The sequence below is a fragment of the Oncorhynchus clarkii genome, chromosome 28, assembly GCF_045791955.1.
Source record: "Oncorhynchus clarkii lewisi isolate Uvic-CL-2024 chromosome 28, UVic_Ocla_1.0, whole genome shotgun sequence".
Classification (NCBI taxonomy): domain Eukaryota; kingdom Metazoa; phylum Chordata; class Actinopteri; order Salmoniformes; family Salmonidae; genus Oncorhynchus; species Oncorhynchus clarkii.
The window spans coordinates 4,845,581-4,869,406 of record NC_092174.1 but is presented as its reverse complement, the minus strand read 5'-3'; the positions used below and the strand labels follow the sequence as shown (position 1 = coordinate 4,869,406).

The 23,826-nt window shown below is 41.6% G+C and overlaps 1 protein-coding gene across 1 annotated transcript; it reads right to left on the bottom strand.

The window, feature by feature from the left end:
- Positions 1–3,903: 3,903 nt before the first annotated feature.
- On the bottom strand, positions 3,904–21,380 carry LOC139387395 (tetratricopeptide repeat protein 19, mitochondrial-like). Its single transcript, XM_071133547.1, has 10 exons — positions 20,885–21,380; positions 20,525–20,616; positions 17,304–17,414; positions 17,083–17,121; positions 13,656–13,712; positions 13,304–13,365; positions 10,234–10,328; positions 5,600–5,754; positions 5,174–5,336; positions 3,904–4,641 (listed from the first exon to the last, which is right to left on the bottom strand). Exons 1-10 carry the CDS (start codon positions 21,150–21,152, stop codon positions 4,475–4,477), a joined length of 1,209 nt encoding a protein of 402 aa, XP_070989648.1. The 5' UTR covers positions 21,153–21,380; the 3' UTR covers positions 3,904–4,474.
- Between the last annotated feature and the right edge of the window lie 2,446 nt (positions 21,381–23,826).

Genomic DNA, 23,826 nt, shown 5'->3' with positions numbered 1-23,826 from the left:
CATTGTAAACTAAAACAATGATAACTAACCTGAACAACAGTATACAAGGCATATTGACATTTGAGAGAGACATACAGCGAGGCATACAGTAATCACAGGTGTTGAATTGGGAGAGCTAGCTAAACAGTAGGTGAGACAACAACAGCTAACCAGCTAGCACAACAACAGCAGGTAAAATGGCGTTGACTAGGCAGGGAGGGTCGGATTAACTACACACAGAGCCTGAGTGCGGCTGGGGCCGACAGATAAAACATAAACAAGCAGAATGGAGTACCGTGATTAATGGACAGTCCAGCATGCATCAGCTATGTAGCCAAGTGATCAATGTCCAGGGGGCAGCGGTGGATGGGACTGGCGAGTATTATCCAGGTTAAAAAAAACTGGCTGGCTGTGCAGAAGGTAAAGCCGCTAGCAGTGGCTAACAATGACTAAATAGCTTGTAGCTAGTTAGCTGGTTAGCTTCTGGAGGTTCTTGAATGTGTTCTAAAAATTAAAAATAATAGCGATTTCGTATCACATTGGGTGAGGCAGGTTACCGGAAGGTATAATCGAATTAAAAATCGAAAAGAGATTGAAAGTAAATATGGGTCCAGTGAGTGGTTGGGCTGGCTGGGGACGTGGCGATTCAGACAGTTAGCAGGCCTGTGCTAACAAGCTAACAGTTAGTAGGCCGGGGCTGAGCAAGATAGCAGTTAGCGGACCGGGGCTAAACAAGCTAGCAGTTAGCAGGCCGAATTAGCAAGCAAGCAGATAGCAAGGGCTAGAAAGTTAGTCTTTGGGGTACGTCGCGATGGGGTGAGTCTGTTTATGCCTCTTCATGCGGTGACATCGATAGACCGGTCGTGGGTCCGGATATTGTAGCCCAGGAGTATGCTTCGGTGGTAGCACAGGAGCTCTGGCCGGGCTAGCTTCAAGCTAAGTGGATGGAAACGCTAGCCAGGAGTAATCATCCGGGGTTGCGGTTAGCTAGTTAGCTAGTTGTGAAGATCCATCTGAAAATGTTCCGTTTGCGGTGGGAATCCGGGGATAAAAAAAAATAATAGGTCCGTTATGCTCTGGTTAGAGTCGCGTTGTTCGAACTGGCGAGAGCTTTCCGAGCTAAAGGTTAGCTGATGACCAGTTAGCTGATGACCGCTAGCAATGGTTTGCTGGTAGTTAGCTGGCTAGCTTCAGTTGAGGGGTTCCAGATCCGAAGTAAATATAAGTACTTTAGAAAAAAAAAAGCAGATCCGCATTGGGTGAGGCGGGTTGCAGGAGAGTATTTCGAAGTTGAGGTTTAGCAAAATGTTTTAAAAGATATGCGAAGAAAAATATGATATATACAAGGGACAGGACACGACAAGACGTCCGACTGCTACGCCATCTTGGATGTCTCAAGTTGAGGGAGCGTACAATTGGCATGCTGACTGCAGGAATGTCCACCAGAGCTGTGTCATGACTCTCCTGTGAGGATCCAGAGATCAGGTTGATATGGGGGTTTACGACACCTCACGTCGATCGTAAATTGTAGGCAGCAGACGATTCCTTTGGTTTCTAGTATGGGTGAATGGAATGACTCTTTGTTACAGAAGATTTTGCCGCCCAAAAATTCAACATCCAACAATGAACATTGGGACAATATATTTCAACATCCAAATGTTGATAATGATGAGAGATGGAATATGGAAAATGTATGTATTTTGTGATGACATAAAAAATTGTATAAAGACGTTATAATGAAAACATTGTAACTTGAACTTTTAAACTGTGTATATCCTTTACGTGGTGTAGAAAATATCAAGGATGAAGAATGTTTTTGTGATGATAGGATTGTGATTTTAGTTCTATAATGAGTTCATAGTAATTATGATACTTTGCCTTGTAACGAGCCACGCGCCAGGGTGCCCAGAAAGCGTGTCAGCATGACGAAAACACTCCCTTTCTACCCGAGGGTATAAATGATGGAGTTAAGAATAAACATACCAGATTAAATGGACCACAAGCTGCAGCTAGGTCTACATTAGTCACGACCCTGGAAATCAACACAAGGTTGAAGAAGACGAAGTAGCCTCTAACATTCAATGTTACGGTTGAGTATCTGTTCTAAGTACTGTATTTAAGAAAGTGAATTTAAGTAGGACCATCCTGTTATTCCCTTCAAATCATCATCACCTACACTGTTCTCATCACCATTCTGGGGGATCATCGACACTGATTAACCATGCTCAGAAGTCCACTCTTCTAGAACGAGTGCAAGTAAACAGACAACTAAGGAGGACATTGTAACCTCGTGGACAATCAGAGCCTTACACCTGAGAATGAAGGAGAAGGCCATTCAAAGGCGGTGGCCCAATCGAGCCCTTCTCACCAAGCGGAACCCTTTCCACGAAGGCCTGGGTCCCATAGAGATACCCAACGAAGACCTTCAACACGTAAATACATGCATTACTTCTTACCCATAAGAGAGGTGGTTCGGGGCAAGGTATTAGGATGTGTGGGATACTGTGAGCGTAGTTCCCAAATTTATCCAAGTGTTGCTTCTCTTTAACTCTCCATCTTGTGTAACAAGTGTCATATTGTGTTAGTCCGCTATGGACCTGTTGTCATTGTATTAAGTTTCTAATCAATAACCTATACCGTGTGTGTGTGTGTGTATCCTGTGTTTTCACTTAGTTTGTTAGTAAATAAATAATCAAATCAATGTGTGGCACGGAATAATCAGTAAGACTCAGGTTTGTGCAGATTCAAGATGTCTGTGACATTCAGAATGAGAGTGATATGAGGAAATGATTAATATGTGACTTGAGTTCATTCGGGAGACTACCGGTAAACAACTTTTCCCGTGGTGCCCGGGAAAAACAACTCTCCTAATGAGTTAATTGTTGCATGATTAATTTAATCCAGTTACAAACACAGTAGCTAATTATTCGATAAATAATAGTCATCACATCTATTGAGAGTCACATCACGACAGCTGTTTCCACAGAATTTAATGTTCATTTCTGTACCATAAGCCGCCTCCAATGTCATTTGAGAGAATTTTACAGTATGTCCAACCTGCCTCACAACCGCAGACCACGTGTAAGCACGCCAGCCCAGGACCTCCACATCCGGCTTCTTCACCTGCGGGATCATCTGAGACCAGCCACCCGGATAGCTGATGAAAATGTGGGTTTGCACAACTGAAGAATTTCTGCACAACTGTCTCAGGGAAGCTCACCTGCGTGCTTGTCGTCCTCACCAGGGTTTTGACCTGACTGCAATTCGATGTCGTAACCGACTTCAGTGGGCAAATGCTCACCTTCGATGGCCACTGGCACGCTGAGAAGTGTGCTCTTCACGGATTAATCCCGGTTTCAACTGTACTGGGCAGATCGCGCGTGCTGTGTGGATGAGCGGTTTGCTGATGTCAACATTGTGAACAGTGCCCCATGTTGGGTGGTGGGGTTATGGTATTGGCAGACCATTATTTTTTAATCTATTTTAGAATAAGGCTGTAACGTAACAAAATGTGGAAAAAGTCAAGGGGTCTGAATACTTTCCGAATGCACTGTATCCCCATGAAACTGATTTACACCAAATCGTCGGTATGCAGATGCAGCATGGACATTTCCCCTGTAAAATTGAAAGAATTATCATTCACGATTGACAGTGCGAAATGTGAAGGGGGGTTATCAACAAGTTGAGCAGAGATTGTGGGCAAAGTACAGAATCCCCTACATGCGCAGAAGCCACATGACCCCAGCCGCTGAAAAGCGGGGTCCAGAAAAGTTGGACCCGCAGCCTCGGCCTTATGTTATACCTTGGTTGTTCACACAAAGGGAAAATAATACAATTACTGATTTGGCATTTCACTCTTGAAGCTGACAGTTAAGTCCCATGTCACTTTCAAGTCTGTTTCAAGTTGTGTTGTATACACATAAATTGTACATGTCTTACAGTTTTATTTATAGTCATTCACATGACTTGCCATTCTCCTAAGATGCCAATATTCAGGCTGGGATTCAATCAAAAGCGGATTGTCAACAAATTGCATTTTCGCATTCATGATAAAAGCTGCGGATGTTGTCTCAAGAGTAAATATAAAGGAGCAGCAATTTAAAAGTAAATGTGCAATACGCTTGTCGAACAACATACCTTTGACTGAATTCCAGCTTTGTCTTACTTATTTTAGCTCAGAGTCTTTCCCCTTACATCTTGAGCCAATCTGACAACAAAAGAACACCTCATTGAAGTGAGATTTCACACATTACAGACAAAACATTACAGGGTTTCACAGATGAGATTGTTGCATGCCCATAGAAAGATAAACTGTTGTCTTGAAAACAGTGTGATTGTGTTATTGCATTTCTCCTTCTCCTCCTGAGCTACTGTATAAGCCATGTGCTCCGTATCTTGTGCATACATGACCCATCTAATTTCAGTCCCTTCAGATTTGCAAACAGAAATGTTCAGAGATGGCTTGTGTTAATATTTGTTTGGTTGATCCAACTGGTCAGTCGGTCTCAGTCTTGGGGGCTTCTGTTTCCGCCTTCTTTGCTTTCCTCCTGTTGCCCACCTCTTTCAGCCCCTCCCGGATCTGCTCTACTGCTTCTTCATCTCCTGCAGACTGGGCCAGAGCCAGGGCCTCCTTGTACAGCTTCACTGACTCCTCAAACAGACCTGGACCAGGAGGAACACACAAAGATTGTGTTCATTTGACATGAAATGAACGAAAACAGACTGAATTAGGAATTGGGTTTCTCCAATAAGAAACTCAGTTTTATTTTCTGTTACAAATAGTTAAACGTTTTCTGTTGCATGCCGTAATGAACACGACAGAGATATTCTCTGATATTAACAGTGATAAGACTTCGCAGTACCTCCTTGAACAAAATGTTATCCATTAATGTTAATGCCTGTACTTATGCAGCTGCACCAAATTATAAAACTGACATGTGCCAGAAGGATAACGTGCATAGAGAAATATAATATGCCATTTAGACACTTTTATCCAAAGTGACTTAGTCATACATGCAACATTTTTTACGTACGGGTGGTCCTGGGAATCGAACCCACTATCTTGACGTTGCAAAAGCCATGCTCTACCAACTGAGCTACATTAATTTAGTAATTCTCAATAAAAAGTTAATGTTTTGACATTGAAAACTGACTTGTGATGAGAATTTCAGTCCTCATTTTTAGCCCTCCTTACCATTGTGCAGTAGGACGCCTGCCATGTTTCCCAACAACACGTGCTGGTCAGGGTGCCCGGCTTCTCTGCTCAGCTCCACGGCCTGCTTTACCAGGGGCAGGGCCTCATCGTGGCGGCCCTGCAGGTCCAGGATGGTGGCTAGGTCACTCAGCAGCACCAGCGACTGTAGAAGACCAAGAAGAATATTACTTTCTTGTCAATTGTCTTTAACACCACAGTAGAGGTGACGGTAAGTCTTTAGGTCCCAACCCACTACGTTCCAATAGGTTGTATAAACATTGTTTCTTCATTTCAGTGACGTTGCAATAAACAAAGAAAACATTTGAACTCAGATATACATTTTAAAATAATCCATTAAACTTTGTGGAGAGAACAAAAACAGGCGTTCTCTCTATCTAAAATGCCTAAACATTTAACAACTGGTACCTGTGGGTGGGTCTCTCCCTGCTCTTCCTGGCAGATCAGTAGGGCTCGCTTGTAGTCCAGTGCCGCCCGGCTCAGGCGGTGTGTGGCGGCCATGTAGCGAGCGTGGGAGTCCAAGGTCAGGCCCAGCAGCAGCCGGGTCTCCATCCGCAACTCCTCTGAAAAGAGGGAGAAACACGAGGAGGGATGCAGTCAGCAAACAAGCTCAATATCAAAAGGAAGGGTCACGAAAGTTGAATACACATACAAAAGCAAGGTTTCACAACTTTTCAGAAGATCACGTCACATGAAGCAGACCAAATTCTTTGGTCCTTTAAAAATCTGCTGAATGTAAAGTATTGTGTGCTATAGCTTGGAAAATAAACACGTGACTGTGGATGACAACATTAGGGCTGTTTTCCTAAAGATGTTAAATGGGCATCGTGTTTCGTTTCCTTGCAACGATACTAACAAGTATTGCGATACTGGCCCTACAACCTACACCTGCCTGAGGCAGGTGGCTATTTGTAGAGTCTCAAATATATTTTGATTTGTTTAACACTTTTTTGGTTACTATGTGATTCCATGTGTGTGATTTCATAGTTTATGTCTTCACTATTATTCTACCATGTAGAAAAAAGTTAAAATAAAGAAATCCTGGAAAGAGTAGATGTGTCCAAACTTTTGAATGGTATTGTATATATGTATGTATGTACACAGTTGAAGTCGGAACTTTACATACACCTTAGCCAAATACATGTAAACTCAGTTTCACAATTTCTGACATTTAATCCTAGTAAAAATTCCCTGTCGTAGGTAAGCTAGGTAAATTCCCTGTCATAGGTAGCACCATTTTATTTTAAGAATGAAATGCCAGAATAATAGTAGAAAGAATGATTTATTTCAGCTTTTATTTCTTTCATCACATTCCCAGTGGGTCAGAAGTTCACATACACCTAATTAGTAATTGGTAGCATTGCCTTTAAATTGTTTAACTTGGGTCAAAAGTTTCAGGTAGCCTTCCACAAGCTTCCCACAATATGTGGTGTGAATTTTGGCGTGAGATGTTGCTTCAATGTATCCACTTAATTGTCCTTCCTCATGATGCCCTTTATTTTGTGAAGTGCACCAGTCCCTCCTGCTTCAAAGCACCCCCATGATGCTGCCACCCCCGTGCTTCACGGTTGGGATGGTGTCTTGGGCTTGCAAGCCTCCCCTTTTGTCCTCCAAATATAACAATGGTCATTATGGCTAAACAGTTCTATTTTTGTTTCATCAGACCAGAGGACATCTCTCCAAAAAGTATGATTTGTACCAGTGTCCTCCAGCATCTTCACCAGGTCCTTTTGTTCTGGGATTGAGTTGCACTTTTCGCACCAAAGTACATTCAGCTCTTGGAGACAGAACGCCGCTCCTTCCTGAGCGGTATGACGTCCGCGTGGTCCCATGGTGTTTATACCTGATTACTATTGTTTGTACAGATAAACGTGGTACCTTTAGGCATTTGGAAATTGCTCCCAAGGATGAACCAGACTTGTGGAGGTTTAAAAATGTTTTTCCTTGGCTGATTTCATTTGATTTTCCCATGATGTTAAGCAAAGAGGCACGGAGCTTGAAGGTAGGCCTTGAAATACATCCACAGGTACACCTCCAATTGACTCAAATGATGTCAATTAGCCTATCAAAAGCTTCTATAGCCATGACATAATTTTCTGGAATTTTCCAAGCTGTTTAAAAGGCACAGTCAACTCAGTGTATGTAAACTTCTGACTCACTGGAATTTGGCGGCAGGGTTGCCTAGTGGTTAGAGCGTTGGACTAGTAACCAAAAGGTTGCAAGATCGAATCCCCGAGCTGACAAGATACAAATCTGTCCTTCTGCCCCTGAACAAGGCAGTTAATAATAATTTGTTCTTAACTGACTTGCCTAGCTAAATAAAAAAAGTTAAATGCATTTTTTAAAATTGTGATACAGTGAATTATTAGTGAAATAATCTGTCTGTGAACAATTGTTGGAAAAATTACTTGTGTCATGCACAAAGTAGATGTCCTAACCGACTTGCCAAAACTATAGTTTGGTAACAAGAAATTTGTGGAGTGGTTGAAAAACGAGTTTTAATGACTCCAACCTAAGTGTATGTAAACTTCCAACTTCAACTGTATGCATAGTTATTCAGACCCCTTAACTTTTTCCACATTTTGTTACAGCCTTATTGTAAAATGTATTAAATAAATAATGTCCTCAATCTCCACACAATGTCCGGAATAACATAGCAAAAACAGGTTTAGACATTTGTGTATTCAGACCCTTTGCGATGAGCCTCGAAATTGAGCTCAGGTGCATCCTGTTTCATTAATTATCCTTGAGCTATGTCTACAACTTGGAGCCCACCTGTAGTAAATTCAATTGATTGGACATGATTTGGAAAGGCACACACACCTGTCTATACAAGGTCCCACAGTTGACAGTGCATGTCAGAGCAAAAACCAAGCCATGAGGTCGAAGGAATTGGCTGTAGAGCCCCGAGACAGGATTGTGTCAAAGCACAGATCTGGGGATGGGTACCAAAACATTTCTGCAGCATTGAAGGTCCCCAAGAACACAGTGGCCTTCAATCTTAAATGTAAGATGTTTGGTACCACCAAGACTCTTCCTATATGTTACGGATACAAGTATTCTGTGTGTGTATTTCTTTTCTCTCCTTCTCCCCTCCTCACAGGTGGCAATCACCATTCCCCAATCAGTCGCTAATCAGAAGACACACCTCCTCCTGTTTCCATTACCCAATCACATCCCCTTTCCCTTGGTTTAAAAACCCTGTCAGTTGTTTTCTCAAAAGCTCAACCTCTCTGTCATGCAATCTCTGTTGATCTCTCATTTGTTTTAGCACCTGCATATCACTTTGTCCCCACCTGTGAGTATTGTTATTTTGTTGTGGTGTTTGTTTGATGGTGGGAAAAGGGGGAACCAAGACTAGTTATCCATGGGTATACACTACCCGTAGGACTACTTTGTCTAAGAACACTAGGTAGAACTGGGCGGACCACCCACTGTATTTTTGGTTAGTTAGTTAGCTGGATAGTAGTAGGCTAGTCTAGCTTAGGGGTGTTTTTGGATATTTGTTTCTTTCCTTGGGTCCAGCTCAGCCCCTTTTCCTGCCCCCCTGTTTACCGTGTGTTTTCAAATAAACCCTGAGTGTTTGACGGTAATTAAGTTGTCTGTTTTTTTTTGTTCGCACCGTTACTGTCACTACTACACTTTGCATGAGTTATGTTACGGGTCTCGTTATCATCCCCTCTAGACTGCCGGGCCAAAGGGATTCGTAACACTAGAGCTGGCCGCCCACCAAAACTAAGCAATTGGGGGAGAAGGGCATTGGTCAGGGAGGTGACCAAGAACCTGGTCACTCTGACAGAGCTCCAGAGTTCCTCTGTGGAGAACCTTCCAGAAGGACAACCATCTCCGCAGCTCGCCACCAATCAGGCCTTTATGGTAGAGTGGCCAGACATAAATCACTCCTCAGTAAAATAGGCATATGACAGCCCACGTGGAGTTTGCCAAAAGGCAACAAAAGGACACTCAGACCATGAAAAACAAGATTCTCTGGTCTGATGAAATGAAGATTTAACTTTTTGGCCTGAATGCCAAGTGTCACGTTTGGAGGAAGCCTGGCACCCTCCCTATAATGAAGCATGGTGGTGGCAGCATCATGCTGTGTGGATGTTTTTCAATGGCAGGGACTGGGAGACTAGTCAGGGTCGAGGGAAAGATGAACGGAGCAGACTACAGAGAGATCCTTGATGAAAACCTGTTCCAAAGCACTAAGGACCTCAGATTAGGGCTAAGGTTCACCTTCCAACAGGACAACGACCCTAAGCACTTAGCCAAGACAAGGCAGAAGTGGCTTCAGGACAAGTCTCTGAATGTCCTTGAGTGGCCCAGCCAGAGCCCGGACTTGAACCCGATCGAACATCTCTGGAGACCTGAAAATAGCTGTGCAACAACGCTCCCCATCCAACCTGACAGAGCTTGAGAGGATCTGCAGAGAAGAATGGGAGAAACTTCCTAAATACAGATGTGCCAAGCTTATAGCGTCATACCAAGAAGACTTGAGGCTGTAATCACTGCCAAAGGTGGTACAACAAAGTACTGAGTAAAGGGTCTGAGTACTTATGTAAATGTGAGTATACAGTATGGACAGTATGTGAATAGTAAAAGGTGTGTATAGCAGTAGTATATATAGGATGCGCCATGACTAGAATACAGCATATACACAAAGTGGGTAAAACAGCATGTAAACATTATTAAAGTGACCAGTGTTCAATGATTATGTAGATAAGACAGCAGTCTTGAAGGTGCAGGTTATTTTACTGGCACCACTCCGCCAGGGCTCTCACCACCTCCCCGTAGGCTGTCTCGTCGTTGTTGGTAATCAGGCCTATCACTGTTGTGTTGTCAGCAAACTTGATGATTGAGTTGGAGATGTGGGTGAACAGGGAGTACAGGAGGTGGCTGAGCACGCTACCCTGTGGGGCCCCCCTGTTGAGGATCAGTGTGGCGGACCATTAGGAAGTTGTGCCACACACACACCCACAAAACATAGAATCTTATGCTATTACAGCAAAAAATAACAATTTGATGGTTAGGTCATTAGATACCTGACTGTTCCTCAGCGGGAAGTTCCTTGAATTTCTCTAACTTGGCTTCAAGGGATTCAGTGCAAAACTGGAAACCAGTCTCTGCCAGGTCATTCCTGAGAAGAAATAAAAACATACATTTAATATAAGGTTACACATCATACATGGTGAACTGTGATATGTAGAATTTGGGGGTGGATCGTGAAATGTAGTCACATTATAATAATATACTACTACAGGACTATAACCAGGGATGGGCATAAAATGACAAAATACAACCACAAAATACCCAAATGACCAATTTATCAAAATAAAATATTTTTAATAAATACAATACTTTTGAAAAAGTATTGGATTTAAAATACATGTATTTAGTATTTTAAAATACATTTGCAAGTTGCCGGCCGAACAGCAGCAACATTCTCAGTAACGTTTACATAAACGTCTTTCTTGCTACGACTGCGATATGGTGTTGTTTATCTACCTTAGTTGAATACACTGTCACTCTGGATAAGAGTGTCTGCTAAATGACCCCAAAAAATAAATGAACTGCAAAGCACACGGTAAACGCTGCCTATGTCGGCTCAAATGGAAATGACCTTCATTTGTAGTGCGCAATGGATAGTCCTTAAATTTAGTTCATTTAGCAGATTCTCTTACCACACCATCATGCCATCAGACTTTCGATACCAATGTAGGGTGAAAGGGGGCCACAAAATTGAGAACCACTATAAAAATAAAAAGAGAAAATAAAACTATTTTGAAAAAACAAATTATAGCTTTCGAAAGTATCTTGTTACAAAATACATTTGAGTATAGTTAAATCCAGTGTAATACAACATACAAAATATTCAGAAGTAATTCAAATAATTATTTCAAATACATGTAATAGAAATACTGCCCATCTGACTATAGCTAACCACAGAAAATGATTTCTCAACTTAAAAGCTTGGCTTTGGCTTGAAACCCTATTTAAATGGTGTATACGGCACTCTTCAACTAGGCTGGCTAGCTACTATCCAAAACGTATTTACATCTATTAAATGGAATTTGAAGCAAATGTGCCTCCTAATGTTCAATTTGGGCACGACTCAAGGCGTTTTCCCTATCCAGCGGTTTCATTCTCCGTGTAGCCTGCTGCTAGAATAGACGGAAAGGTATAACTCGAGTTGCCACAAAATGAAATATAACGTTGCGGATAAAGTTCGGAACTACACAATTTCATATGTACAATATCTAAATACCTGTATCAATGTATGAAGAAATGTTGCTTTTCTGAAAGGATGTATTTGGGTGTTTTTGGATCATTTGTTCAGTTTTTTTCAGAGCCCCCGTACTGCACAACGAGGATGAGGAAGTGAATCGCTCGTTGGCATAAGTTTGTCAAAAACAAGTGAAATCAACAACAAAAACAGTGTCCGGACACTTCTAAAACCTTCCATTTACATGAAAAAATATATACACTACCGTTCAAAAGTTTGGGGTCACTGAGAAATGTCCTTATTCTTGAAAGAAAAGCAAAAAATGTTGTCCATTAAAATAACATCAAATGTATCAGAAATACAGTGTAGACATTTAATGTTGTAAATGACTATTGCAGCTGGAAACAGATTTTTTTATGGAATATCTATATTAGCGTACAGGGGCCCATTATCAACAACCATCACTCCTGTGTTCTAATGGTGCGTTGTGTTAGCTAATCTAAGTTTATCATTTTAAAAGGCTAATTGATCATTAGAAAACCCTTTTGCAATTATGTTAGCACAGCTGAAAACTGTTGTTCTGATTAAAGAAGCAATAAAACTGGCCTTCTTTAGACTAGTTGAGTATCGGGAGCATCAGCATTTGTGGGTTCGATTACAGGCTCAGAAACGAAGAATTTCTTCTGAAACTCATCAGTCCATTCTTGTTCTGAGAAATGAAGGCTATTCCATGCGAGAAATTGCCAAAACACTGAAGATCTCGTACAACGCTGTGTACTACTCCCTTCACAGAACAGAGGAAACTGGCTCTAACCAGAGTAGAAAGAGGAGTGGGAGGCCCCGGTGCACAACTGAGCAAGAGGACAAGTACATTAGAGTGTCTAGTTTGAGAAACAGGCGCATCACAAGTCCTCAACTGGCAGCTTCATTAAATAGTACCCGCAAAACACCAGTCTCAACGTCAACAGTGAAGAGGCGACTCCAGGATGCTGGCCTTCTAGGCAGAGTTGCAAAGAAAAAGTCATATCTCAGCCTGGCCAATAAAAATTAAAGATTAAGATGGACAAAAGAACAGACACTGGACAGAGGAAGATTTGGACAGACAAATCTAAGTTTGAGGTGTTCAGGTCACAAAGAAGAACATTTGTGAGATGTAGAAAAAATTAAGATGCTGGAGAAGTGCTTGACGCCATCTGACAAGCATGGTAGGGGCAATGTGATGGTCTGGGGGTGCTTTGGTGGTGGTAAAGTAGGAGATTTGCACAGGGTAAAAGGGATCTTGAAGAAGAAAGGCTATCACTCCATTTTGCCACGCCATGCCGTACCCTATGGACGGCGCCTAATTGGAGCCAATTTCCTCCTACAACAGGACAATGACCCAAAGCACAGCTCCAAACTATGCAAGAAGTATTTAGGGAAGAAGCAGTCAGCTGGTGTGTATAATGGTGTGGCCAGCACAGTCACCGCATCTCAACCCTATTGAGCGGTTGTGGGAGCAGCTTGACCTTATGGTATGAAGTGCCCATCAAGCCAATACAATTTGTGGAAGGTGCTTCAGGAAGCATGGGGTGAAATCTCTTCAGATTAGATCAACAAATTGACAACTAGAATGCCAAAGATCTGCAAGGCTGTAACTGCTGCAAATGGAGGATTCTTTGACAAAAGCAAAGTTTGAAGGAAGCAATTATTATTTCAATAAAAAAAAACATTATTTATAAACTTGTCAACATCATGACTATATTTCCTATTAATTTCGCAACTAATTTCATGCATGTTTTCATGGAAAACAAGGACATTTCTAAGTGACCCCAAACTTTTGAACGGTAGTGTACGTTTGGTTGTAAAAGAACGAAATTGATTCAATTGCTCCACTTTTGAAGTCCACTTACTTATTCTGGCCGGCATATATGGTAGCAAGCTTCAAGGACATCTCAATGACCCCATTGTCGTCCTTTGAAAAGAAGGAAAAGGAATAAAAACTGAAGTAGCAATAGCATTGAGTGTCTAGACAACAACACAACATACACCACAACAATTCAACACCAATGATTTTGAAACAGAATGAGCCAGAGCCTATTTATTCCAGACAGTCTTCCTTTGTTCAGATTGACAAAAGATGTAAAATGACAGATTATCCTCTTCATTTCAAAATCAGAAAGATGCCACAGTGACTCTACTGTCCAGTTGTCACAACATTCCTCTTCTATTAACCTATTACTTAAACACATGACCAACCCTCACCTCTGGTGTTCCTCCGGACAACATGAAACTCATGGCCGCTTTGAACAGTTTCTCTGCCTGGGGGAGAAGAGCACAGGGGTGACCACTGGAAGTAGGCAAAACACCAAATATATTTTTTTAATTAAATCTAGCATATTTACCTCTGCTCAATGGTCATTTCAATTAATTATATACTATTGATTCTTTAAGAATATACTTAATGCATTATGAGCTTAGTAAAACTGAATGGCTTCACATCACTGGCTTTTTGTTCCACCTGTTCCGGTTCCTGGAAGGATGTGGGGACTGTGATGTGAGGCAATGGCAGAGGCTCGCCCGTTCCAGACTATTGTCGAAGTGTGTTGGTCTTTTCTGCCGCTTTTACAGTCGCCAAAACATTACCCAGGTGGGTGCTACGCTTTGATAGTGGATGACCGAGCCTACTTCTGGAAAAGGAGACAAGGTGCCTGATGAAGAGCTCCGGGCCTGTCTACCATTATCTGACTGACGTTGTCTCCCTTACCCGTCTGTATCATCGATGCTCCCTCCACTCAAGCCACCAACTGACTTAATGCCTTTCCAAACTGCCTAGACATCTGAAGATGTGGAAGACCAACTATGAACTGCCAAACCCCTACATATGTTTGTTTTTAAAGCGTCTTTGAGATTGTTTGTAATGAAAAGAACTACAGTTGAAGTCGGAAGTTTACATACACCTTAGCCAAATACATTTTAAAAAACTATTTTATTAGGATTAAATGTCAAGAATTGTGAAAAACAATGTCCTGTCTTAGGTCAGTTATGATCACAACTTTTTTAAGAAGGTGAAATGTCAGAATAATAGTAGAGTGATTTCAGCTTTTATTTCTTTCATCACATTCCCAGTGGGTCAGAAGTTTACATACATTCAATTAGTATTTGGTAGCATTGCCTTTAAATTCTGAGTTCAGAGTTCACAGTTCTGTCCTACTATCCAGATCTGTACCCAAACAATTTGAACTTATACTTTTAAAAATCCACCTCTCTAAAAACAAGTCTCTCACCGTTGCCGCCTGCTAAAGACCACCCTCTGCCCCCAGCTGTCTTCTGGACACCATATGTGAACTGATTGCCCCCATCTATCTTCAGAGCTTGTGTTGCTAGGCGACCTAAACTAGAACATGTTTAACACCCCGGCCATCCTACAATCTAAGCTTAATGCCCTCAATCTCGCACAAATTATCAATGAACCTACCAGGTACCACCCCAAAGTCGTAAACACGGGCACCCTCATAGATATCATCCTAACCAACTTGCCCTCTAAATACACCTCTGCTATTTTCAACCAAGATCTCAGCGATCACTGTCTCATTGCCTGCATTCGTAATGGGTCAGGGGTCAAACGCTCCCTGAAACACTTCAGCGAGCAGGCCTTTCTAATCGACCTGGCCGGGGTATCCTGATCTCATCCAGTCAGTAGAGGATGCCTGGCCTTAAAAAAAAAAAAAAACCTTCCTCACCATCTTAAATAAGCATGCACCATTCAAGAAATTTAGAATCAGGAACAGATATAGCCATTGGTTCTCTCTAGACCTGACTGCCCTTAACCAACACAAAAACATCCTATGGTGTTCTGCATTAGCATTGAACAGCCCCCGTGATATGCAACTTTTCAGGGAAGCTAGAAACCAATATACACAGGCAGTTAGAAAAGCCAAGGCTAGCTTTTTCAAGCAGAAATTTGCTTCCTGCATCACAAACTCAAAAAAGTTATGGGACACTGAAGTCCATGGAAAATAAGAACACCTCCTCCCAGCTGCCCACTGCACTGAGGATAGGAAACACTGTCACCACCGATAAATCCACTATAATTGAGAATTTCAATAAGCATTTTTCTACGGCTGGCCATGCTTTCCACCTGGCTACCCCTACCCCGGTCAACAGCACTGCACCCCCCACAGCAACTCGCCCAAGCCTTCCCCATTTCTCCTTCTCCCAAATCCAGTCAGCTGATGTTCTGAAAGAGCTGCAAAATCTGGACCCCTACAAATCAGCCAGACTAGACAATCTGGACCCTTTCTTTCTAAAATTATCTGCAGAAATTGTTGCAACCCCTATTACTAGCCTGTTCAACCTCTCTTTCGTGTCGTCTGAGATTCCCAAAGATTGGAAAGCAGCTGCGGTCATCCCCCTCTTCAAAGGGGGACACACTCTTGGCCCAAACTGCTACAGACCTATATCTATCCTACCCTGCCTTTCTAAGGTCTTCGAAAGCCAAGTCAACAAACAGATTACTGACCATACCTTCTCCGCTATGCAATCTGGTTTCAGAGCTGATTTCTCCAAAAAAGTACAATCTTTGTCCCCATGTGCAGCTGCAAACCTTAGTCTGGCTTTTTTATGGTGGTTTTGGAACAGTGGCTTCTTCCTTGCTGAGCGGCTTTTCAGGTTATGTTGATATTGGACTGTGGATATAGATACGTTTGTACCAGTGTCCTCCAGCATCTTCACAAGGTCCTTTGCTGTTGTTCTGGGATTGATTTGAACTTTTCGCACCAAAGTACAGAACACCGCTCCTTCCTGAGCGGTATGACGGCTGCGTGGTCCCATGGTGTTTATACCTGCATACTATTGTTTGTACAGATGAACATGGTACCTTCAGGTATTTGGAAATTGCTCCCAATGATGAACCAGACTTGTGGAGGTCTACAATTTTTTTCTGAAGTCTTGGCTGATTACTTTTGATTTTCTCATGATGTCAAGCAAAGAGGAACTGAGTTTGAAGGTAGGCCTAGAAATACATCCACAGGTACACCTCCAATTGACTCAAATGATGTCAATTAGCCTATTAAAGCCATGACATTTTCTGGAATTTTCCAAGCTGTTTAAAGGCACAGTCAACTTAGTGCATGTGAACTTCTGACCCACTGGAATTGTGATACAGTGAATTACAAATTAAATAATCTGTCTGTAAACAATTGTTGGAAAAATGACTTGTGTCCTGCACAAAGTAGATGTCCTAACCGACTTGGCAAAACAATAGTTTGTTAACAAGAAATTTGTGGAGTGGTTGAAAAACTAGTTTTAATGACTCCAAACTAAGTGTACGTAAACTTCCAACCTCAACTGTATATAAAATAAATGTATTATTATTTATTTTTACGGTAGACTCCGCAATATGACATCACCTTGACCTCTAGCTAACAGACATCGACAACACAAATAAAAAATGCCAAGACTTCCTCTATTGGCTCTTAATTTCTGCCCTCCTTTGAAGCATACATAAACAGGGAAGCGCAGATAGTGGCAGTCTTCTTGCCAGATTTAAACTTTGTTGTTGATTTTGATCAGCAGGAAGTTACCACGCAGTGACTGACATTGTCATATTGCCTTTAAAAGTAAATACCCAAAGTGGGAGAGCAAATAGTTCACTGAAACGAGAAAGATGGCAACCTCTGCTATTACTTACATTATCCAGCTCACCTTGGACATAGGCAAGGTTTGCCATCTGTAGAGACATGGGAAAATAAAATGATCTACTGCAGAGTTTTCATGCAAACCTTGTTGCTATGACAAATTAAAAACGCGTACAAAAATGCCTCTGTAAGCTAAATAAACCTTATTCCATCTTGACAACATGAGCACAGAAGAGACTTTAAAAACATTTGTTTTTATCATCAAGGCTTTTACCAGGCTGTAGGTGTAGATGATTGCTTGTGTATTGCGAGACTGGTGGGCCAGCGCAATTGCCTGGTGAAGGAATCCATTGGCTCCATGAAGCTGCCCACGCATTATACTGAGCTGGGACAGAAGACACATCAATGTTACTCGGACATAATGTAAAGAAAGACATTATACAAATGTCATTGACAAATAAACAGTTCACTCTGAATTGATGCAATAAAAATTATGTCATTGACTTGACACTTTTGGTTCATGAGATTGCATATCATCTTTTGGCAAAGAGTAGCATGCTTCATACACTACCGGTCAAAAGTTTTAGAACACCTACTCATTCAAGGGGTTTTCTTTAGTTTTACTATTTTCTATATTGTAGAATAGTGAAGACATCAAAACTATGAAATAACACATATGGAATCATGTAGTAAACAAAAGTGCTATACAAAATCAAACTATATGTTATATTTGAGATTCTTCAAAAAGCCACCCTTTGCCTTGACAGTTTTGCACATTCTTGGCATTCTCTCAACCAGCTTCACCTGGAATGCTTTTCCAACAGTTTTGAAGGAGTTCCCACATACGCTGAGCCATTTATGGCTGCATTTCCTTCACTCTGTGGTCCGACTCATCCCAAACCATCTCAATTTGGTCGGGGTTGGGTGATTGTGGAGGCCAGGTCATCTGATGCAGCACTCCATCACTCTCCTTCTTGGTCAAATAGCCCTTACACAGCCTGGAGGTGTGTTGGGTCATTGTCCTGTTGAAAAACAAATGATAGTCCCACTAAGCCCAAAGCGTATCGTTGCAGAATGCTGTGGTAGCCATGCTGGTTAAGTGTACCTTGAATTCTAAATAAGTCACAGACAGTGTCACCAGCAAAGCACACCCACACGATAACACCTCTTCTTCCATGCTTTACGGTGGGAAATACACATGCGGAGGTCATCCATTCACCCACACTGCGTCTCACAAAGACACGGGCGGTTGGAACCAAAAATCTAAAATGTTGACAAATTTCCACCAGTCTAATGTCCATTGCTCGTGTTTCTTGGCCCAAGCAAGTCTCTTCTTATTATTGGTGTCCTTGAGTAGTGGTTTCTTCGCAGCAATTAAACCATGAAGGCCTGATCCACAGTCTCCTCTGAACAGATGTTGACATGTGTCTGTTATTTGAACTCTGAAGCATTTATTTGGGCTGCAATTTCTGAGGCTGGTAACTCTAATGAACTTATCCTCTGCAGCGGAGGTAACTCTGGGTCTTCCATTCCTGTGGCGGTCCTCATGGGAGCCAGTTTCATCATAGCGCTTGACGGTTTTTGCGACTGCACTTGAAGAAACTTTCAAAGTTCTTGAAATTGACTGACCTTCATGTCTTAAAGTAATGATGATATGTCATTTCTCTTTGCTTATTTGAGCTGTTCTTGCCATAATATGGACTTGGTCTTTTACCAAATAGGGCTATCTTCTGTATACTCCCCTTACCTTGTCACAGCACAACTTATTGGCTCAAACGCATTAAGGAAGAATGAAATTCCACAAATTAACTTTTAACAAGGCACACATGTTAATTGAAATGTATTCCAGGTGACTACCTCAAAGCTGGTTGAGAGAATGCCAAGAGTGTGCAAAGCTGTCATCAAGACAAAGGGTGGCTATTTGAAGAATCTCAAATATCTTGATTTGTTTAACACTTTTTTGGTTATTACATGATTCCATATGTGTTATTTCATAGTTGTGATGTCTTCACTATTATTTTACAATGTAGAGAATAGTAAAACTAAAGAAAAACTCTTGAATGAGTAGGTGTTCTAAAACTTTTGACCGGTAGTGCAGCTCTCAAACTCTAGGAGGCATTCTGCCTTCTCCCTACAGTTTTCAGCCATTAGCGTCGCCCACAACTGGCTCATGTGAACTACAATTCTGAATCTGTGTTTTAACATTTAGAAACGTCAATGATAAATCGTTTGCGATACAGCTTTCAAAACATATGGTCCTTATCTTTCATCAGCGAGAAAGAATCCTTCAATTAAAATCAAAAAATACACTTACTATTGCAGTTTTGCACAGGTCCATATAGCTATGGTTGCCTCCATCCGAGGAAACTACACTGAACAAAAATATAAAAACGCAACACACAACAATTTAATTGATTTTACTGAGTTAGTCCATATGAGGAAATTACTCAATTGAAATTATTTCATTAGGCCCTAATCTATGGATTTCATAATGCTGGGATAACAGATATGCATCTGATACTCAAAAATACCGTGTTTAAATAAAACTAAAAATGGGCCTCAGGATCTCATCACTGTATTTTTAATGCTTTAAAATTGCCATCGATAACATGCAATTGTGTTTGTTGTCCGTAGCTTATGCCTGCCCATACCATAAACCCACAGCCAACATGGGGCACTCTATTCACAAGGTTGACATTAGCAAACCACTCGCCCACACGGCGCCATACGTGGTCTACAGTTGTGAGGCCGGTTGGACATACTTCCAAATTCTCTAAAACAATGATGGAGGCGGCTTATGGTAGAGAAACGAAAATGTAATTCTCTGGCAACAACTCTGGTGGACATTCCTGCAGCCACCATGCCAATTGCACGCTCCCTAAAAACTTGAGACATCTATTGCACACCTGTCAGGTGAATGGGTTATCTTGACAAAGGAGAAATACTAACATGGATACAAACAAGTTTGTGCACAACATTTTAGAGAAATAAGCTTTTTGTGCGCATGGAATATTTCGGGGATCTTTTATTTCAGCTCATGAAACATGTGTGCAACATTTTACATGTTGGGTTTATATTTTTGTTCAGTGTACATTTCCGCTACACTTCCCGAGTTGGCTTACAGACAAATGTTCGGAGCAAGCTAGATAGCTAATTAGTACAGGTGGTTACCTCGTCTTATGTCTGTTTTCATGAACAAGTAACATGGAGAACACTACCAAGGAGTGTATCAATTTAACCTTTAGGTATTTTTTTTTAGAAGGACCTTATGCTCCCAAAACCGTACCGCAAGCGGCGTGTGTTAATGTTCAGATTGAGTGTCTGGGATTTTAACATAACTCCCTCATGCATAAGACACCTTCATCCAATGACTTATGTGTAATGTAATTTAACAGAGTCATGATCAAGAGCTACGTGCTACTGTAGCCCTATTGTTTAGATGACTGCTAAAAAAACTAAATTGAGGAGTTGCCTACAGCGATGACAATTAACTACCTTGGCTCTCTTCAAAAGTAAAATTATCTCATCTTCTTTCTTCTGAGCCTCAGTTCTGGTGTCCTCCTCAGCTTTGCTGAAGAGAGAAAACGCTATCACGAAGGAGAGGGAGGGATGCATTATAAAACATTCATGTCACTTAATGACTTAAATGGCCGGTTATGAGTATTCACATGTAGAAATACAAATACATGTTCTTGTAATTGCATTTCATGAAGCACTCATAGCTACGCAAATAATATGCACATGAATGGAAAATATGATTGATGATAGCCTTTTGACTGCAATTTAAAATACTGACAATGACACCCAATAAGGAAGAGTACTGTAACATATCTAACATGACAATAACTTACTTACCAATTGCACTCCACATTGCATAAGTCCAGTTACTCGTAGCACGACTATTTTCATCCCCATTGCTTTCGCATTTCCGCCGGTATAGCTGTGACCTTCTGTTCACCGTAACAGCATTAGATTGAGAAGTCACCGTTTTCAGACATTGCAATGATTGTGTCTTAAAATTGAATCGGCTACTTAATGACAGGTTGCGTAAGACCTCTGAAATACATAGTTTTATTTGACTCCTATTAGCAAAGAGCGCACGATTGACAGCCGGTAGCGTCATATCATATATAAAAAAATCAGTTGGTAATGGTTAGAAGGGATCCAGTTATTGGAAAATGTAAGTAAAAAGCACAACAATTTCAATAGAATTACGCTAACCTGCTATGTTATTTTTCATAAACTGCTTCGTAAGTTTGCCTTTTATTTGCGACGAAAAATCAACTCTGACGTTAATTTAACAAAAGCGGTAAACGTTCTAGTCGTAAACAATTCGTCGGAAGTTTGAGGCAGAAAAAAAAGTTACTTCCGGAAATCAAATTAAAAAGCGATCAACCACACAAAGTGCATTTGTACCTTATAGTTACAATAATATTATTCATCATACAAATATTTTAGCCTATTTATTGAATAAATCCAAGTTTTCAATAATAGAGGGCATTTATTTTGAAGACCATGAAAAAACATAACCCGGAAATGAATCTCCACGTTCAAGGTCAACAGGATTCTAAACATTGCAACAATAAAATAACGATGGCTTGCCTTGAAGACATGTACATTGGTCCTCTACTACAAGACTAGTAAAGGCCCAATGCACTACTTTTGTCGATTGTTTTTAACAAAATGTATTTGAGTGTTTACCAGCGTTTGTAACCCGAGTCTGATAATTATCTGTACAAAACAGTTAAACGTTTGGACACTTAATACTCATTCAAGGGTTTTTATTTATTTTTACTATTTTCTACATTGTACAATTATAGTGAAGACATCAAAACTATAAAATAACAAAATAACATGAAAGCTTTGCACATTCTTGGCATTCTCTCAACCTACTTCATGAGGTAGTCACCTGGAATGCTTTTCCAACAGTCTTGAAGGAGTTCCCACATAATGCGAGCACTTGTTGGCTGCTTTTCCTTTACTCTGCAGTCCAACTCATCCCAAACCATCTCAATTGTGTTGAGGTCAGGTGATTGTGGAGGCCAGGTCATCTGATTGCAGCTCCCCATCACTCTCCTTCTTGGTCAAATAGCCCTTACACAGCCTGTAGGTGTGTTTTGGGTCAATGTCCTGTTAAAATACAAATGATTGTCCCACTAAGCCCAAACCAGATGGGATGGGGTATCGCTGCAGAATGCTGTAGTAGCCATGCTGGTTAAGTGTACCTTGCATTCTAAATAAACTACAGACGGTGTCACCAGTAAAGAACCCCAACACCATCACCTCCTCCATGCTTCATGATGAGAAACACAAATGCAGAGATCATCCATTCACCTCCCGAGTGGCACATCGGTCTAAGGCACTGCATCTCAGTGTTAGAGGTGTCACTACAGACACCCTGGTTTGAATCCAGACTATCACAAACGGCTGTGATTGGGAGTCCCATAGGTCGGTGCACAATTGGTCCAGCATCATCCTGGTTTTGGCCGGTATAGGCCATCATTGTAAATAAGAACTTGTTCTTAGTTGACTAGTCTAGTTAAATAAAGTCCAAATTAAAAAACTAATAAATACTCTGCGTCTCACAAAGACACAGCGGTTGGAACCAAAAATCTCTCATTTAATTTCCATCTAATGTCAATTGCTTGTGTTTCTTGGCCCAAGCAAGTCTTCTTATTGGTGTCCTTCTTTGCAGAAATTTGACCATGAAGGCCTGATTCACTCTGAACAGTTCAAATCAAACTTTGAGTCACATGCGACAAATACAACAGCTGTAGAACTTACAGTGAAATGCTTATCTACGAGCCCCTAAACAACAGTGCAGCTTAAAAAAATAAATACGGATAAGAATAAGAGAGGTCCGTGGGGCGACGCACAATTGGCCTAGCGTTGTCCAGGTTAGGGAGGGTTTGGCCGGTAGGGATAGCCTTGTCTCATCGCGCACCAGCGACTCCTGTGGCGGGCCGGGCGCAGTGCATGCTAACCAAGGTTGCCAGGTGCACGGTATTTCCTCCAACACATTGGTGCGGCTGGCCTCCGGGTTGGATGCGCGCTGTGTTAAGAAGCAGTGCGGCTTGGTTGGGTTGTGTATCGGAGGACGCATGACTTTCAACTTTCGTCTCTCCCGAGCCCCTACGGGAGTTGTAGCGATGAGACAAGATAGTAGCTACTAACAATTGGATACCACGAAAAGGGGTCAAATTTTTTAAAAAAGATTTAAAAAACAAATAAATAAAAGAAACAAGTAATTAAAGAATAACAGTAAAAAAAATATATATATACAGGTGCCGGTACAGAGTCAATGTGCGGGGGCACCGGTTAGTTGAGGTAGTATGTACATGCAGGTAGAGTTATTAAATTGACTATGCATTGATGATAACAGAGTGGCAGTGGTGTGGAGAGGGGGGGGGGGCAATGCAAATAGTCTGGGTAGCCATTTGACTAGATGTTCAGGAGTCTTATGGCTTGGGGGTAGAAGCTGTTTAGAAGCCTCTTGGAACTAGACATGGCGCTCTGGTACCGCTTGCTGTGCGGTAGCAGAGAGAACAGTTTATGACTAGGGTGGCTGGAGTCTTTGACAATTTTTAGGGCCTTCCTCTGACACCGCCTGGTATAGAGGTCCTGGATGGCAGGAAGCTTGGCCCCAGTGATGTATTGGGCCTTTCGCACTACACTCTGTAGTGCCTTGCGATTGAAGGCCGAGCAGTTGCCATAGCAGGCAGCGATGCAACCAGTCTTGATGCTCTCGATGGTGCAGCTGTAGAACCTTTTGAGGATCTGAGTACCCATGCCAAATC

Excerpts from the sequence above, each read along its gene's own strand:
- LOC139387395 (XM_071133547.1), bottom strand. The coding sequence starts at position 21,152 with ATGACGCTACCGGCTGTCAATCGTGCGCTCTTTGCTAATAGGAGTCAA. Across the intron at positions 17,415-20,524 it reads TACTTTTGAAGAGAGCCAAG|CTCAGTATAATGCGTGGGCA; the intron begins GTAGTTAATTGT and ends CTTCTGTCCCAG. Across the intron at positions 5,337-5,599 it reads AGGGAGAGACCCACCCACAG|TCGCTGGTGCTGCTGAGTGA; the intron begins GTACCAGTTGTT and ends GGTCTTCTACAG.